Below are 16,874 nucleotides of genomic sequence, written 5' to 3'. Positions count from 1 at the left end.
AAAAATGGCCTAGAGTCTCTGAAAGTGGGTTGATGGGAGGGAGACCATATGACATAATGAAAAGGGGATTTTAAGAAAAACCGAACAAACATCTCACCAGCTGTAGACAACCTGACATACTGGACAACCACCTCAAATACAGGGCAATGAATCATGCTGACAGTGAGAGCAGCAGTGAGTGGGAAGGATGGCAGCAAATGGGAGAGTCAGACAGTGAAGTGGTGAGCGGGAAAGTCAGACAGTGAAGTGGGGAATGGGAGGGTCGGACAGTGAAGTGGTGAGCGGGAGGGTCGGACAGTGAAGTGGTGAGCGGGAGAGTCGGACAGTGAAGTGGTGAGCGGGAGAGTCAGACAGTGAAGTGGGGAATGGGAGGGTCGGACAGTGAAGTGGGGAGTGAGAGAGTCGGACAGTGAAGTGGGGAATGGGAGGGTCGGACAGTGAAGTGGGGAATGGGAGAGTCGGACAGTGAAGTGGGGAATGGGAGAGTCGGACAGTGAAGTGGGGAATGGGAGAGTCGGACAGTGAAGTGGGGAATGGGAGGGTCGGACAGTGAAGTGGGGAATGGGAGGGTCGGACAGTGAAGTGGGGAATGGGAGGGTCGGACAGTGAAGTGGGGAATGGGAGAGTCGGACAGTGAAGTGGGGAATGGGAGAGTCGGACAGTGAAGTGGTGAGTGGGAGGGTCGGACAGTGAAGTGGGGAGTGGGAGGGGCGGACAGTGAAGTGGGGAATGGGAGGGTCGGACAGTGAAGTGGGGAGTGGGAGGGTCGGACAGTGAAGTGGGGAATGGGAGGGTCGGACAGTGAAGTGGGGAGTGGGAGGGTCGGACAGTGAAGTGGGGAGTGGGAGGGCCGGACAGTGAAGTGGGGAGTGGGAGGGTCGGACAGTGAAGTGGTGAACGGGAGAGTCAGAGACAGCGAAGTGGTGAGTGGGAGGGTCGGACAGTGAAGTGGTGAGCGGGAGAGTCGGACAGTGAAGTGGTGAGCGGGAGAGTCGGACAGTGAAGTGGTGAGCGGGAGAGTCAGACAGTGAAGTGGGGAATGGGAGGGTCGGACAGTGAAGTGGGGAGTGGGAGAGTCGGACAGTGAAGTGGTGAGCGGGAGAGTCGGACAGTGAAGTGGTGAGCGGGAGAGTCGGACAGTGAAGTGGTGAGTGGGAGAGTCGGACAGTGAAGTGGGGAGTGGGAGGGTCGGACAGTGAAGTGGGGAGTGGGAGGGTCGGACAGTGAAGTGGGGAGTGGGAGGGTCGGACAGTGAAGTGGTGAGTGGGAGAGTCGGACAGTGAAGTGGTGAGTGGGAGGGTCGGACAGTGAAGTGGGGAGTGGGAGAGTCGGACAGTGAAGTGGTGAGCGGGAGAGTCGGACAGTGAAGTGGTGAGCGGGAGAGTCGGACAGTGAAGTGGTGAGTGGGAGAGTCGGACAGTGAAGTGGTGAGCGGGAGAGTCGGACAGTGAAGTGGTGAGTGGGAGAGTCGGACAGTGAAGTGGGGAGTGGGAGGGTCGGACAGTGAAGTGGGGAGTGGGAGGGTCGGACAGTGAAGTGGGGAGTGGGAGGGTCGGACAATGAAGTGGTGAGTGGGAGAGTCGGACAGTGAAGTGGGGAGTGGGAGGGTCGGACAGTGAAGTGGGGAGTGGGAGGGTCGGACAGTGAAGTGGGGAGTGGGAGGGTCGGGCAGTGAAGTGGTGACTGGGAGAGTCGGACAGTGAAGTGGGGAATGGGAGGGTCGGACAGTGAAGTGGGGAGTGGGAGGGTCGGACAGTGAAGTGGTGAGTGGGAGGGTCGGACAGTGAAGTGGTGAGTGGGAAGGTCAGGTACAGGGAAGCACTGACCAATAGAGACGCTAACAGGGTGGAGCAGTGAACGGGAGAGTGTTCAGATGGTTACTGTCCAACCCAATGTATAGCTCACACAGATGTCCAGTGAAGTACTTCATAAAATTACTTCAACATTAGTCTATTTTTCAAAAATGAACAAACCTATTTTCGTCTTTCTTTTCTAAGGAAGGCAGAATAAAAATGTCATCAGTTTCTCCTCTTCTCACCTGAGAAAGGCTGGGAATTACCCCATCGCTGTTGACAAAAACAGAAAAGTACTTTTGTAAAACTTTTAATTTCTATTGAGAACATTTCTTTGGTTGCTAATGCTAGCAGCAAGATTGAGTGAACTATGAATTTGTATAGTCACTTCATCTTTTTCATTCATATTACTGAACTAAATATATTTATGACATTAAACATTTACGATTAGCAAGTTTCAAACATTGAAATTTATCCACACAAAATTTTACTCTGTATTTCCATCTTCCATTTCATAAATGCTCTCATATGTTGGTATGAATCATCATAATTCAATGACATCAGTTTCTTTCAAAAACATCAAAATAAGTTTACTGAAAATTACCACCACTTTCAAAGTATGTGCAACTTTTCTGATTGTAACTCACATGTTAGCGCAAAGCTGTTATCAATATGGATACCAAATGAAAGGTAATGCATTTAAAAAATAAATGTGAAATAAGAGGAGAAAGCACTGGAGAAACTCAGCAGGCATTTGTGGAGAGAGAAAAATCGCTTTTTAAAAGTTAACATTGAGTTCAATATGACTCTGCTTCAGAACTAACTCAAAAACTCAGCTCGCCTAAAATGCTAACTATACAAGGTTGTGCCAGCAAACAACAGTCAGAAAATCTTTTTCTCCTTCACATTAATTTGGTGAGATCAAAGAAGAATCTGTGCTGATCACAGCAATTCAGAGCTATTTGCTTGTCCCCAGATGACCTGAACACACAGAACATAGAACAGTCCAGCACAGGAACAGGTCCTGCACACCATCATGTCTGAGCCAACATGATGCCATTCTAAACTAACTTCATATCCCTCTATTCCCTGCCCGTTCACGTCTGTCTAAATGCCAGGCACCTACTACCCTTTACGTGAAAAAAAAATTGCCACACGCGTGTCCTTTAAACCTTTTGCCTTCTCACCTTAAACCTACACCACCTAGTGTTTGACATTTTCACCTTGGAAAACGACTGGCTATCATCCTGTAGTTTCTGGCTTTGGAAACTGGGGATCTCATGGTACAGCAGGTCTACTATTTAAATATCTTCGAGTAAAATGTGAGGTCTGCAGATGCTGGAGATCACAGCTGAAAATGTGTTGCTGGTTAAAGCACAGCAGGTCAGGCAGCATCCAAGGAACAGGAAACTCGACGTTTCGGGCCAGAGCCCTTCATCAGGAATGAGGAGAGGGTGCCAGGCAGGCTAAGATAAAAGGTAGGGAGGGGGGACTTGGGGGAGGGGCGATGGAGATGTGATAGGTGGAAGGAGGTCAAGGTGAGGGTGATAGGCCGGAGTGGGGTGGGGGCGGAGAGATCAGGAAGAGGATTGCAGGTTAGGAGGGCGGTGCTGAGTTCAAGGGAATCGATTGAGACAAGGTGGGGGGAGGGGAAATGAGGAAACTGGAGAAATCCGAGTTCATCCCTTGTGGCTGGAGGGTTCCCAGGCGGAAGATGAGGCGCTCTTCCTCCAACCGTCGTGTTATTATGTTCTGGCGGTGGAGGAGTCCAAGGACCTGCATGTCCTCGGTGGAGTGGGAGGGAGAGTTAAAGTGTTGAGCCACGGGGTGGTTGGGTTGGTTGGTTCGGGCATCCCAGAGGTGTTCTCTGAAGCGTTCCGCAAGTAGGCCTGTCTCTTTGTAGGATATGTGGAACAGTCCATCTTCCGCAACTACACTGGCACCACCCCCCACCTTTTCCTCCGCTACATCGATGACTGTATCGGCGCTGCCTCGTGCTCCCACGAGGAGGTTGAACAGTTCATCAACTTTACCAACACCTTCCATCCCGACCTCAAATTCACCTGGACTGTCTCAGACTCCTCCCTCCCCTTCCTAGACCTTTCCATTTCTATCTCGGGCGACCGACTCAACACAGACATCTATTATAAACCGACTGACTCCCACAGCTACCTGGACTACACCTCCTCCCACCCTGCCCCCTGTAAAAACGCCATCCCATATTCCCAATTCCTTCGCCTCCGCCGCATCTGCTCCCAGGAGGACCAGTTCCAATACCGTACAGCCCAGATGGCCTCCTCCTTCAAGGACCGCAGATTCCCCCCAGACATGATCGACAATGCCCTCCACCGCATCTCCTCCACTTCCCGCGCCTCCGCCCTTGAGCCCCGCCCCTCCAACCGCCACCAAGACAGAACCCCACTGGTTCTCACCTACCACCCCACCAACCTCCGTATACAGCATATCATCCGCCGTCATTTCCGCCAACTCCAAACGGACCCCACCACCAGGGATATATTTCATTTCCCTCCCCTCCCCTATCAGCGTTCCGCAAAGACCACTCCCTTCGTGACTCCCTCGTCAGGTCCACACCCCCCACCAACCCAACCTCCACTCCCGGCACCTTCCCCTGCAACCGCAGGAAATGCAAAACTTGCGCCCACACCTCCTCCCTTACTTCTCTCCAAGGCCCCAAGGGATCCTTCCATATCCGCCACAAATTCACCTGCACCTCCACTCACATCATCTATTGCATCCGCTGCACCCGATGTGGCCTCCTCTATATTGGGGAGACAAGCCGCCTACTTGCAGAACGCTTCAGGGAACACCTCTGGGACGCCCGAACCAACCAACCCAACCACCCCGTGGCTCAACACTTTAACTCTCCCTCCCACTCCACAGAAAACATGCAGGTCCTTGGACTCCTCCATTGCCAGAACATAACAACACGACGGTTGGAGGAAGAGCACCTCATCTTCCGCCTGGGAACCCTCCAGCCACAAGGGATGAACTCGGATTTCTCCAGTTTCCTCGTTTCCCCTCCCCCCACCTTGTCTCGGTCGATTCCCTTGAACTCAGCACCGCCCTCCTAACCTGCAATCCTCTTCCTGACCTCTCCGCCCCCACCCCACTCCGGCCTATCACCCTCACCTTGACCTCCTTCCACATATCACATCTCCATCGCCCCTCCCCCAAGTCCCTCTTCCCTACCTTTTATCTTAGCCTGCCTGGCACCCTCTCCTCATTCCTGATGAAGGGCTCTGGCCCGAAACGTCGAATTTCCTGCTCCTTGGATGCTGCCTGACCTGCTGTGCTTTAACCAGCAACACATTTTCAGCTACTATTTAAATATATTTAAATTACTGTATGAGTCACAATGTTCCACTACTCAGTGGACTGAAACTTCTAACTTAGATGAACTCTGTGCTAAAATCCATTTTAAACTGTCCATTAAACTGTAACATCATTTGAATCTATAGATCATCTTGTAATTAAAGCTTTGCAACATTAGCAATGTCAAGTAAAATTAGTGCAAATCCACAGCTAATCTAAACCAACTGCAGAGTTTTCATGTTTGAAGTGCAACAGGCTTTTAGAATAACTGCATGATCAATGATCAACAAATTATTACATTTTAAACTCCATTCATATTACCGGGTTTCCCAAATTAGCTCTTTCTGTAAACAGGGCTGCTCACAGCTGGATTTGTACCTCCTACACTCTTCCAATTTGATACTTACTGTTCTGGCAAACCTTGACAATATCAGAATTCCCATAACTGTGCTAATCTATTGGAAAACATTCAATGGTACATTCAGTCAAATGATCAGATCCCCACTCCTCCCCCAATACCCTGCCACTATTTTCTCAATTTCATTCCCAAACCTCTTCCTTCTATTTCCCATATTTCTCTTCCTCCCACTGCCCCTTCCCACTCTCCAATGGGCCAGGTATCCACCTTCCTCTTACCCTCTGTAAACTGAATGGTAAACATTGTTCTCACTCGATGACCAAGGAGGAACGTTTACTTCAGAAAATGTTTATTCTGAAACTCATGCTTCTGTTTAAAATCAACATAATTTCAAACTTTACATTCTTGACTAACCTTTTACCAAGAACATGTTTTAAGGCATGTTGCTTCAGTATGGTTCTCAACAGCTTATCTGTAGTTTTCTTTGTATCTTTAACAGCCAGCTCCTTTCTTTGCCACCTGTTAGTCTAAGATAGAGGATGACTTCATGTAAAGCAGGAACAAATGCCAGTGTGTGACAATTCAGTACAGACATAATCCTGTAAATATCAACTTGGCTTTGGCAAAGGGAACTGAGTGCAAGTTTAACCCCATCTCAGATGGAACTCTCTTCAAGCAGTAACTGAGGGAAAGGTTTGTTTGAAAAACAATTTATAATCTGTAATTTTTGTCAAATTTTACACTTTTTAAAAACTTTTTCCATAATAAATTCCAATGTTCGTAACGGTAATAGAAGCTGCCAAAATAAACTTACCTACCTCTGCCAGTGAAGGTGCTGTAGACATTTACATTACCTCACCTCTCATTCTGTACTCCAGGAAAAGTTAGATTTCAATCACAACTATTCCTCTGTTCCCTCAACTGCATATTAATAACACACAGGACTAAATATATAATGAAGATAGAACATAAATCAGTACCAAATTATGCTTGTGTGTCCTAGCCCATTCTTCAGCAATACTTGTGATAGGTTATGTACTTTTGTGAGGAAAAAAAGGTGCACTATGATGGGTGATGGTCCCTTTAAGAACTAGGGGCTAAATATTACTTTTCCCCGCTGGCTTTATTTTTGGCACTGGAGCATAAAAGACATATCCAGTGGGCACTAGGGGTGGCATGGTGGCTCAGTGGTTAGCACTGCTGCCTCACAGCACCAAAGACACAGGTTCAATTCTACCCTCGGGCGCCTGTCTGTCTGGAGTTTGCATTCTTCCTGTGAGTGCGTGGGTTTCCAACAGGTGCTCCGGTTTCCTCTCTCGGTCCAAAGATGTGCACGTTAGTTGGATTGGCCATGCTAAATTGCCTGTAGTGTCCAGGGATGTGCAGGCTAGGTGGATTAGCCTTGGGGAATGTGGAGTTATGGGGATAGGATGGGGGCATTGCAGACATGATGGAACAAATGGCCTCTTTCCAGACTTTAAGGATTCAATGATTTTTAATTCACCACCTTCCGACCCCTAGCCCAAGCTCTCATCCTGGTTTGGTTTGGGACGATGGGGGGCGCAAATGGCAAGCAGCAAGCAAAAAAAAAATCAATAGCCTGCCTAACATTTCCAAGTAAGTGACTCAGGGTCAACTGAAAGTCTTAAAACTGATTCAAAGTATAACATTGGTTGGAGGGAGAGGGCAACCTTTTCTTAAAACAAAAATACAATTTTAAAATGGTGAGAAGGAAGGGGGTAATGCTGTCCTTTGGAGAGTCCCATTTGCCCACTGGGGAACCACTCATAGAGACTCAAAACGATAATGCCTTCCTTCTTACCCGCCTCCACTTCAAACCCCTCTTTAAAAGGTAAGCAAACTGACATTGTCTAAGACCCAACTTTGTTTCAGAATCCACCAAGCCTCCTCTGTGGGCCTGTCAGCAATTCCAGCATCACCTACTATACTGCTCTGGCACTACTGACACTATTGGTAGAGCCAGCAGTTCCAGAAGGTGGGACCTCCTCTCCAGTGATGGGCAGAAGTAAGATTCCAGCAGTTCAGCCACCAGCAGTGCATTATGGCTGCTGGGTTGGCTTCCTTCTGGTCAGCAGATATGCCAACGTTTTTTCTGGGATGGTAAGCAATTCACACTCCTACATACCCTGTCTGCCTGAGGTTCTTCTGGGAGAGGAGTTCTGGTAAAATTTGGGTGCAGCAACTGATCATGTGACCAAGTTGCATGGGGGAGTGGTCAATAGAAAATTAATCCAAAATTTATTATGGGAAGGAGGAATCTAGATTGTGTGGATTATTCTGCTTTGGAACAAGCTGACTGCAGATGGAAGGAACATCTCTTTCATGCAGTTGAAATTCTAGATGCTAACCATAATTGGTGTGAACATGTGGATAATCAAGGGTCTCCTGAGAGTCAAATGACAGAGACAGTTAAGCTGAGGGAAGAGAGGCAGTTCTTACAGAGGAAACTCCTGAGTTAAAAGAACATTGTTTGATTCTTTTTCAGGATTTGGTTGTTATATATCTCTAATTGTCCTCGACAAGATGGTAGTGTGATATCTTCATGAACGGCTGTAAATTGATGTGGTACACCCTCCAGTCACTGAGCATCAGTGGTCGGAGTGAATGTCGAAAGTGGTGAATGGGGTACCAATCAAGTGCATTTCCTTACCTTTGACAGCAGTCAGTTTCTTGACAGTAGCTGAAGCCGCACTCATCCAGGCAAACCTGCTTGCTACTAATAGGTTTTTAGTAGTGAGTATGGGAGAGAAGCAGTCTGTGATTGAGAGGGAGTGAGCAGTGGGAAAGTGAGTGATAGTACATTAGCTACAGCATCGGAGAATGTGTGCTGCAGTAACTTAGTGCCTGCTACTTCATTATCTGTTCCATGGTAGCACTGATGTGCAGCTTAGAAAGAACATCGCTTTGGATACATCATGCCACATATAAATTCATTTTTAAAATTTAATTAGTTCAACTCTTGCCGAGGAACTTTTATAAGCCCACATAAAAGTTTTACGTTGTTATACAATGTCCTTTTAATAATTTTGAACTGGAAATAAGTTAAATGACACCATATTATTTGATAGTACTTACCAACGTTTGTTTCTTGAGCAGAGGTGTCTTTCCATCAAAGACAATTACTGGTCGGATTCGGTAAAACAGAAGCTTACACAGTCGATGCAGCAAAATCAGAAGGTGAGCATTTGGTACAGAATCACCATGGCGATCCCTTGCTCCCTTCACTGCTTGATTTAACCAAATGCTGATATCTTCGAACAGTGGTTAAAAAAACTTTATGTTTATGTATTGTTTTATAAAGTTTTTATTTAGCTTCACTGATTCAACACTAAATCAAACCGGAAATAAACCTGGGGTTGTATTTTCATCCAAATGCAGAGGGATGCAAATGGCCACATTTCACTTTTATGGGAGCAATCCAATTTTCCTCTGGATGTTTTGTGAGTGGGGTTTGCCAGCAGAAAACACACACAGTCCTGCTATAGTTATTTGAAATGGAGGATGAAAACTGGATTTCTTCCAGCAACCTATTTTCTCTGGGAATTCTGGATTTTGGAAGCAGCCCGGATTGAAAAGGGTTTGCTGAAGTGTCTAGAATGCTCTGAAAAGTGTAAGATATTTCACACCTTCAAATGTCACTATTAGATACGGTTTAGTGACACAGATGTATTTTTAACGCAATGATTCATTTACAAGCAGTTGTGTTTTAAAATGTTGACCCTTACATTAACCATTCCCTTCACATGAAGTACAGTGCTATACCGATGCAGTTAAAACCATTACAAAAAGTCAGACCTTCTGTGATTTAAATGGCGTTAAATGATTTACTATAACAAATCTAATCACGTACACTGGTTGACAGCCACTCTGCTTTGAAACGGAAATAAGCATACAATATTCCATAATTTCCTACCCCAGACTGTTGTTTGAGCAACTCCAGCCAATACCAACCGTGGGTCGAGTTTCAAGTGCTGATGGATCGCAACGCAGTAGAAGTCCCATGTGACTGAGACTGAGTGTCAGATCCAAGCAGTTAAACACATGGCTGCTTCGATGTGGGATTGCTGATTTTGTTGACATGAGTCAATCAGATTACAAGTATGACAAGATATTTTTAATATGGCAGAATACATTTTCTTCTCAAAAGCAATGATATGGAGGTTGTAAAATCGGACATACGTGGAGTGTGCAGTTTGAAAGCCACAAGAAAGTAGAGGTTAGGCTTTTCTGAGCCCAGAGGAAGTTTTGGCCTGAGGGACCAATAAAAGTGTAGTAGTCACAGTAGAACCCACAGATGACAGACTACACATTAGACACTTGGATTATAAACTGAAGGAAAGGTGATATAAATAAACTTAAAACCTATTCAGTATCTACATAGTTAAACTCCTTGTTTTATTTCTAAACCACCAGAAGATTCAAGTTGATGATTTTCAAAATAAACACTGGAGATTTGTACTAATGTGACTTTTTAAATTGATATCAGCGACCTGAATCCAAACACCAACTTGACACAAAAAAAAAGCAGCACAAAAACCTTCACTTCTCCGCCTGGGTTATACACAATTCAGGAGCTAAATATTAGGCAGAACATAGAAAAAGTTAGATAAAAATTCACGTCAATCAATTTGTGCTGAAGCTGCTCTCCTTATTGCGGATACTAACCTCTCATTACCACTGGGACCGACATCACAAAGTGAAGACCAACTATAGAGTTAGAATGCCAAAAACCCAACTGATATAATTGGCTTTGTCAGTTTCAACCAAAGCTGTTCATACATGTCACTCTAACGGTCAGCAGTAATTACATAAAGGATACCAACAGCGAGTATTTTGCCTTCAAGAGTTTCTGGACTGATAGGTTGTCCTGTACACTCCAGCAGTTTCCACAGCCCCTTAACCCCCATAATGCTGATTAAATTCACACGAATTCTGTAAGGAAAAAAAAATACATTTACCCAGCATTTTTTGTAAGCATGGAGTATTTTAAAGCACTTACAACCATTATATCACAGAAGAAGGCCAGTCAGTGCATCATGCCCATGGACATCAACAACACTCTCAATTACAGTAATCCCATTTTCCAATTGTTGTTGTGTAGCTCTGGAGACTATGGTAATGCAAGTAAATATCTAAATGCTACTTCATTGTTATGGGAGTTTCTGACATCATCAACTTTTCAGACAGTGAGTTCCGGATTCCCACCAAACTCTGGGTGGAAAATCTTTACCTTAACTTTCCTCTGAGGCTTTTGCCTTAATTCAATGCTCCAGGTTATTGACTGTTCCATTAATGTGCCTTCCTATCAACTCCACCTATGCTCTGTTTAATTTTATATCCCTCCATTACCTCACTCTTAAACTTCACTGTTCCAAGGAAAGTAACCCCAGTCTTTCCTCGTAGCTGTAATCCTCCAGGATCAAAGAGAAAGTGAGGTCTGCAGGTGCTGGAGATCAGAGCTGAAAATGTGTTGCTGGAAAAGTGCAGCAGGTCAGACAGCATCCAAGGAACAGGAGAATTGATGTTTCAGGCATAAGCCCTTCCTGAGGGCTTCCTGTTCCTTGGATGCTGGCTGACCTGCTGCGCTTTTCCAGCAACACATTTTCAGCATCCTCCAGGATCAGGCAGTATCTTCTGCATCCTCACTACTGCAATTGCCTCTTCCCTATAAATGTGGTGACCTCAACTGCCTAGAGTACTCCAGCTGCCATCTAACCAGCAGATTGTTTGAAATAGAGCTACCATTGTAATGTGAGAAATGTCATAGACAATTCACATCTAACTCCCAACAGCAGAGTGACAAAATTAGCTGTTTTGTGACACTGATCAATTGATAAATATTAATCAGGCTAACACATCACTTTTTTTTTGAAATAGTATCATTGAGAATCTTCGAAGTCCATCATGGAGGCAGACGGACATTCGGTTTATCATGTCAGTCAAAAAAAAAGGCACCTTCACCAACTGCAATTTTCCCTCAATTAGAATCATAGAATTGTCAATTTAATATTAATTCGGGGGAAATTATTGGAATTTATCAGAGACAGATCGGTTAAACAAATTGTTGGTTCTAACTGTTCAAAAAGGGTTAGTATGAGGTTATGAAAAGTAGCTGATGTCTGATTCATGTTGTTATATTTTTTGAGGTGGTCACAAGTACAATAGATCTTTGGATTTCCAAAAGATATCTGATACGTCCCACACTGAAGATCAGCAGACAATAATATGGAATTCTGGACTGACTAGAATTAGGAGGGAGAAGAGAGAATCCATAACAAAGGGGAACAGGAGTAGGCCACGTGACTTGTCAAGCATGCCCTGCTGTTCAAACGATCACAGCTGACCTGCCCCAAACCTCAACTCCTTTTTTGTATCAACTTTACATTGCCATCAACTCCCTGATATTTCAAAAATCAATCCATCCAGCTGTGCTTGTCAATTTTTTTCACCTCAGCAATCATAAGAATCTAAACCAGGAGCAGGCGTGGGAAATACAGCCCCTCAAGCCTGCTCCACACTTAACACAATCATAGCTGGTCTCACCTTGACCTCAACTCCTTTCCTGCCTGCTCCCCATCCCAATAACCCTTTAGTCTGTTACTAATTAAAACTCTGACTATCCCGGCATCCACCACCCTCTGGGGTAGTGAACTCCATGGATTCACAGCCCTTTGAGTCTATTAGATTCAGAGTCATAGAGACATACAGCACGGAAACAGACCCTTCGATCCAACCCGTCCATGCCAACCACATATCCCAACCCAATCTTGTCCTACTAGCCAGTACCCGGCCCATATCCCTCCAAACCCTTCTTATTCATATACCCATTCAGATGCCTTTTAAATTCTGTAATTGTACCAGCCTCCACCACTTCCTCTGGCAGCTCATTCCTCACACGCACCATCCTCTGCGTGAAAATGTTGCTCCTTAGGTCTCATCTTTCCCCTCTCACCCTAAACCTATGCCCTCTAGCTCTGAACTCCCCCACCCTGGGGAAAAGGCCTTGTCTATTTACCCTATCCATGCCCCTCATGATTTTATAAATTTCCATTAGGTCACCCCACAGCCAGTAACACTCCAGGAAAAACAGCCCCAGCCTATTCAATCTCTCCCTGTAGCTCAAATCCTCCAACCCTGGCAACATCCTTGTCTATCTTTTCTGAACCCTTTCAAGTTTCACGACATCTTTCTGATAGGAAGGAGACCAGAATTGCATGCAATATTCCAGCAGTGGCCTAACTAATGTTCTGTACAGCCGCAGCATGACCTCCCAACTCCTGCCCTCCTCAATCTTCTTTGTTACTTCTTAAAAAAACTCAATCAAGTTTGTGAGACATGATTTCCCACGTACAAAGCCATGTTGACTATCCCTAACCAGTCCTTGCCTTTCCAAATACATGTACATCCTGTCCCTCAGGATTCACTCCAACAACTTGCCGACCACTGAGGTCAGGCTCACTGGTCTATAGTTCCCTGGCTTGTCTTTACTACCCTTCTTAAATAGTGGCACCACGTTAGACAACCTCCAGTCTTACAGCACGTCACCTGTGACTATCAATGATACAAATATCTCAGCAACAAGCCCAACAATCATTTCTCTAGCTTCCTACAGAGTTCTCAGGTAGCGCTGATCAGGTCCTGGGGATTTATCCACTTTTATGATTTCAAGACATTCAGCACTTTCTCCTCTGTAATATGGGCAAACCATCTATTTTCCTACACTATGTCTTCATTGTCCTTTTCCACAGTAAACACTGATGCAAAATACTTCTTTAGTACCCCCCCCCCCCCCACCAAATCCTGTGGCTCCACACAAAGGCCACCTTGCTGATCTTTGAGGGGCCCTATTCTCTCCCTAGTTACCCTTCTGTCCTTAATGTATTTGTAAAAACCCTTTGGATTCTCCTTAACTATTAGCCAAAGCTATCTCATGTCCCCGTTTAGCCCTCCTGATTTCCCTCTTAAGCATGCTCCTACTGCCTTTATACTCTAAGGATTCACTCGATCTATCCTGTCTATACCTGACATATGCTTCCTTCTTTTTCTTAACCAAACCCTCAATTTCTTTAGTCATCCAGCATTCCCTATACCTACCAGCCTTACATTTCATCCTGACAGGAATATGCTTTTTCTGGATTCTTGATATCTCATTTCTGAAGGCTTCCCATTTTCCAGCCGTCCCTTTACCTGCGAACATTTGCCTCCAATCAGCTTTCGAAAGTTCTTGCCTTATACCGTCAAAATTGGCCTTTCTCCAATTTAGAACTTCAATTTTTAGATCTGGTCTATCTTTTTCCATCCATATTTTAGAACTAATAGAATTATGGTCACTGGCCCCAAAGTGGTCCTCCACTGACACCTCAGTCACCTGCCTTGCCTTATTTCCCAACAGTAGGTCAAGTTTTGTACCTTCTCTAGCATGTTCATCCACAGATTGAAGCAGAAAATTGTCTTGTACACACTTAACAAATTCCTCTCCATCTAAACCCTTAATACCATGGCAGTCCCAGTCTATGTTTGCAAAGTTAAAACCCCCTACCATAACCACCCTATTGTTCTTACAGATAGCTGAGATCGCCTTACAAATTTGTTTCTCTATTTCCCTTTGACTATTAGGGAGTCTATAGTACAATCCCAATAACGTGATCATCCCTTTCTTATTTCTCAGTTCCACTCAAATACCTTCCCTGGATGTACTTCCGGGAAATATCCTCCCTCAGCACAGCTGTAATGCTATCCTTTATCAAAAAGGGCACTCCCCTCCTCTCTTGCTTCCCCTTCTGTCCTTCCTGTAGCATTTGTATTCTGGAACATTAAGCTGCCAGTCCTGTCCATCTCTAAGCCATGTGGTCTAGGTTGGATGATTGGTGAGTCAATGGGCCGAATGGTCTCTATCGGTACTATAGGGATTCTATGATACAAAATATTGGTTTAAATTTCCTTTTGTTAATTTATTATTAATTTGAATATTGCATCCTGAAAAAATCTGTGGAAGATGTCTTGGTGAGGTGCCCTTGTGCATAAAACTCATTGACCCTTGAATTCTGGGATTATTTAGTGTACGCTAGTATACTGGCATGTGAAGTTCAAGTTTGAAACGTTCAAGTCAAATCATTCTGTACATAAGTACATCAGCCCCTTACTATAGTCTTTATATATTCATGACTGTATGGTCAAATTCACCTTTAACTCCATTTACAAATTTGTTGATGCCATCACGGTAGTGGGCCGGATCCCAAACAGTGATAAGATAGAGTACAGAAAAGAGATAGGTAGCTTAGTGGCAAAACATAAAGGCTACAATCTGTCCCTCAATGTCAGCAAAATGACGGAGCTGGTCATCAACTTCAAAGTGGAATGGCGGATGCACCCCGTCTGTATCAATGGTGCTGATGTGGAGATGGTTGAGAACTTCAGGTTCCTGGGAATAATTATCACAAATGATCTATCCTGGTCCATCCACATCAATACTACGATCAAGATAGCACACCGGTGTCTTTCCTTCCTCAGAAGGCTAAGGAAATTCAGCATGTCCACAATCACTCATCAATTTTTATTGATGCACCATTGAAAACAGCTTATCTAAATACATCACAACTTAGTATGACAACTGCTCTGTCCAAGGCCAAAAGAAATCACAGAGAGTTGTGAATGCTGCCCAATACATCATGCAAACCAGCCATCCTTCCATTGACTCTGTCTATTGTTTGCGCTGCCTTGTGAAAACAGTCAAAGTCTCCTCCCACCTCTCTTCCATCCAGCAAAAGTTACAAAATTTTGAAAATAAGTACAAACAGATTCAAGAACACCTTCTTCCCCATTGTCATCAGATTTAGAGCAGAACTCTCATTTATCTTTCTCTGCATCTTCTCTGTCGGTGGCACTGTGGCACAGTGGTTAGCACTGCTGCCTCACAGCGCCAGAGACCAGGGTTCAGTTCCCGCCTCAGGTGACTGACTGTGTGGAGTTTGCATGTTCTCCCTGTGTCTGCGTGGGTTTCCCCCCATTGTCACAAAGATGTGCGGGTCAGGTGAATTGGCTGTGCTAAATTACCCGTAGTGTTGGGTAAATGTAGGGGTATGGGAGGGTGGCGGGTCAGTGTGGACTTGTTAGGCCGGAGGGCCTGTTTCCACACTGTAACTGATCGAATCGCTGTAGCTGTAGCACTATATCCTGCATTCTGTTCAATTATTCTGATGTACTTATGTACAGAATGATTTGTCTGGATAGTGCACAAAGTAATATTTTTTGTTGTGGTTCTGCTCGCCGAGCTGGAAGATTTTGCTGCAAACGTTTCGTTCCCTGGCTAGGGAACATCATCAGTGCTGTTGGAGCCTCCTGTGAAGCGCTGCTTTGATGTTTCTTCCGGTATTTATATTGGTGACACCCGGAAACGGCAAGAACAAACCAATATAAATACCGGAAGAAACATCAAAGCAGCGCTTCACAGGAGGCTCCAACAGCACTGATGATGTTCCCTAGCCAGGGAACGAAACGTTTGCAGCAAAAACTTCCAGCTCGGCGAGCAGAACCACAACAACGGACACTCGAGCTACAAATCTTCAATCAGATTGTAATATTTTTTTCGCTGTATCCCAGTACGTGCTTCATTCTTATGAATTCCTGGCATACACTTTAATGCTCCTCACTGAACCTGAGTTAAATGTCTGGCTTACTGATTACAACACAGTGAGGGATAGATTTGCCTACATGGCGACAGACTGAGGTGCAATCTGTTCCTGCCAACAGTGCCACAGGTTTGACCTGTCCTGTCTCTATCCAGTTTATCCCAGTGTCAGTGAGACACACGGAGGGGGCTGGGGCTGGGCCTGGGGCTGGGGCTGGGGCTGGGGGAATGGGAGGGTTTAATTCCACAGGGTTTCTGCTCCTGGACAGTCACTGCCCAGGAAAGGTACACCTCAGCAAGGGCAGCACTCTTAGAAAACAAGATAATAACGTGGAGAAAAAAACTAACCAGGAGCTCTCCTTTTAGGGTCACTGACTAAAATGATCAAGTCTAAAAAAGACGGAAGCAGCCGCACGAAGGTTTACTGTTAACTCACACAGTGTCTGACCCAGGCCCGAACCCCTCCAGCCCAATTAACATTACCGTCAGGGGGGGGGGGGGGGGCGATGTTCAGCACAGCGGACCACAGGAAGCGCACTTTGCCGGGAGCGGGGCCCAACCATAACCGGGAGGCCGCAGTCTCACCCCCGTCCCCATCACACAGAGGGAGGGCCGGAACCAAGATCACCGGAAGGAGCCGGCGGAACGCATTCAGTGGGGCACCCCATTTCAGAGCTGGGGGGGGTGCAGGAAGCAAGATCACCGGAAGGAGCCGGCGGAACGCATTCAGAGGGGCACCTCC

At 45.5% G+C, this 16,874-nt stretch overlaps 1 protein-coding gene across 3 annotated transcripts in view; it reads right to left on the bottom strand.

Moving 5' to 3' along the window:
- Window positions 1-16,740, bottom strand: part of ercc5 (excision repair cross-complementation group 5) — a 59,417-nt gene extending 42,677 nt beyond the window's left edge. For 2 of the 3 annotated variants that reach the window (XR_009644792.1, XM_060825789.1), the window contains exons 1-5: window positions 16,569-16,613; window positions 10,325-10,437; window positions 8,581-8,756; window positions 5,899-6,011; window positions 1,974-2,066 (exon numbers count right to left, since the gene is read on the bottom strand). Coding sequence is in view for 2 of the 3 variants with exons in the window: in XM_060825789.1 (XP_060681772.1) it covers window positions 1,974-2,066; window positions 5,899-6,011; window positions 8,581-8,756; window positions 10,325-10,437; window positions 16,569-16,612 (539 nt within the window). In the remaining variant the exon portion in view is untranslated. The other variant, XM_060825790.1, reaches the window with a different exon arrangement.
- Window positions 16,741-16,874: the final 134 nt, after the last annotated feature.

Source organism: Hemiscyllium ocellatum, chromosome 6, assembly GCF_020745735.1.
Source record: "Hemiscyllium ocellatum isolate sHemOce1 chromosome 6, sHemOce1.pat.X.cur, whole genome shotgun sequence".
NCBI lineage: Eukaryota > Metazoa > Chordata > Chondrichthyes > Orectolobiformes > Hemiscylliidae > Hemiscyllium > Hemiscyllium ocellatum.
The sequence above is the reverse complement of the archived record's forward strand: the minus strand, read 5'-3'. Positions and strand labels throughout refer to the sequence as shown.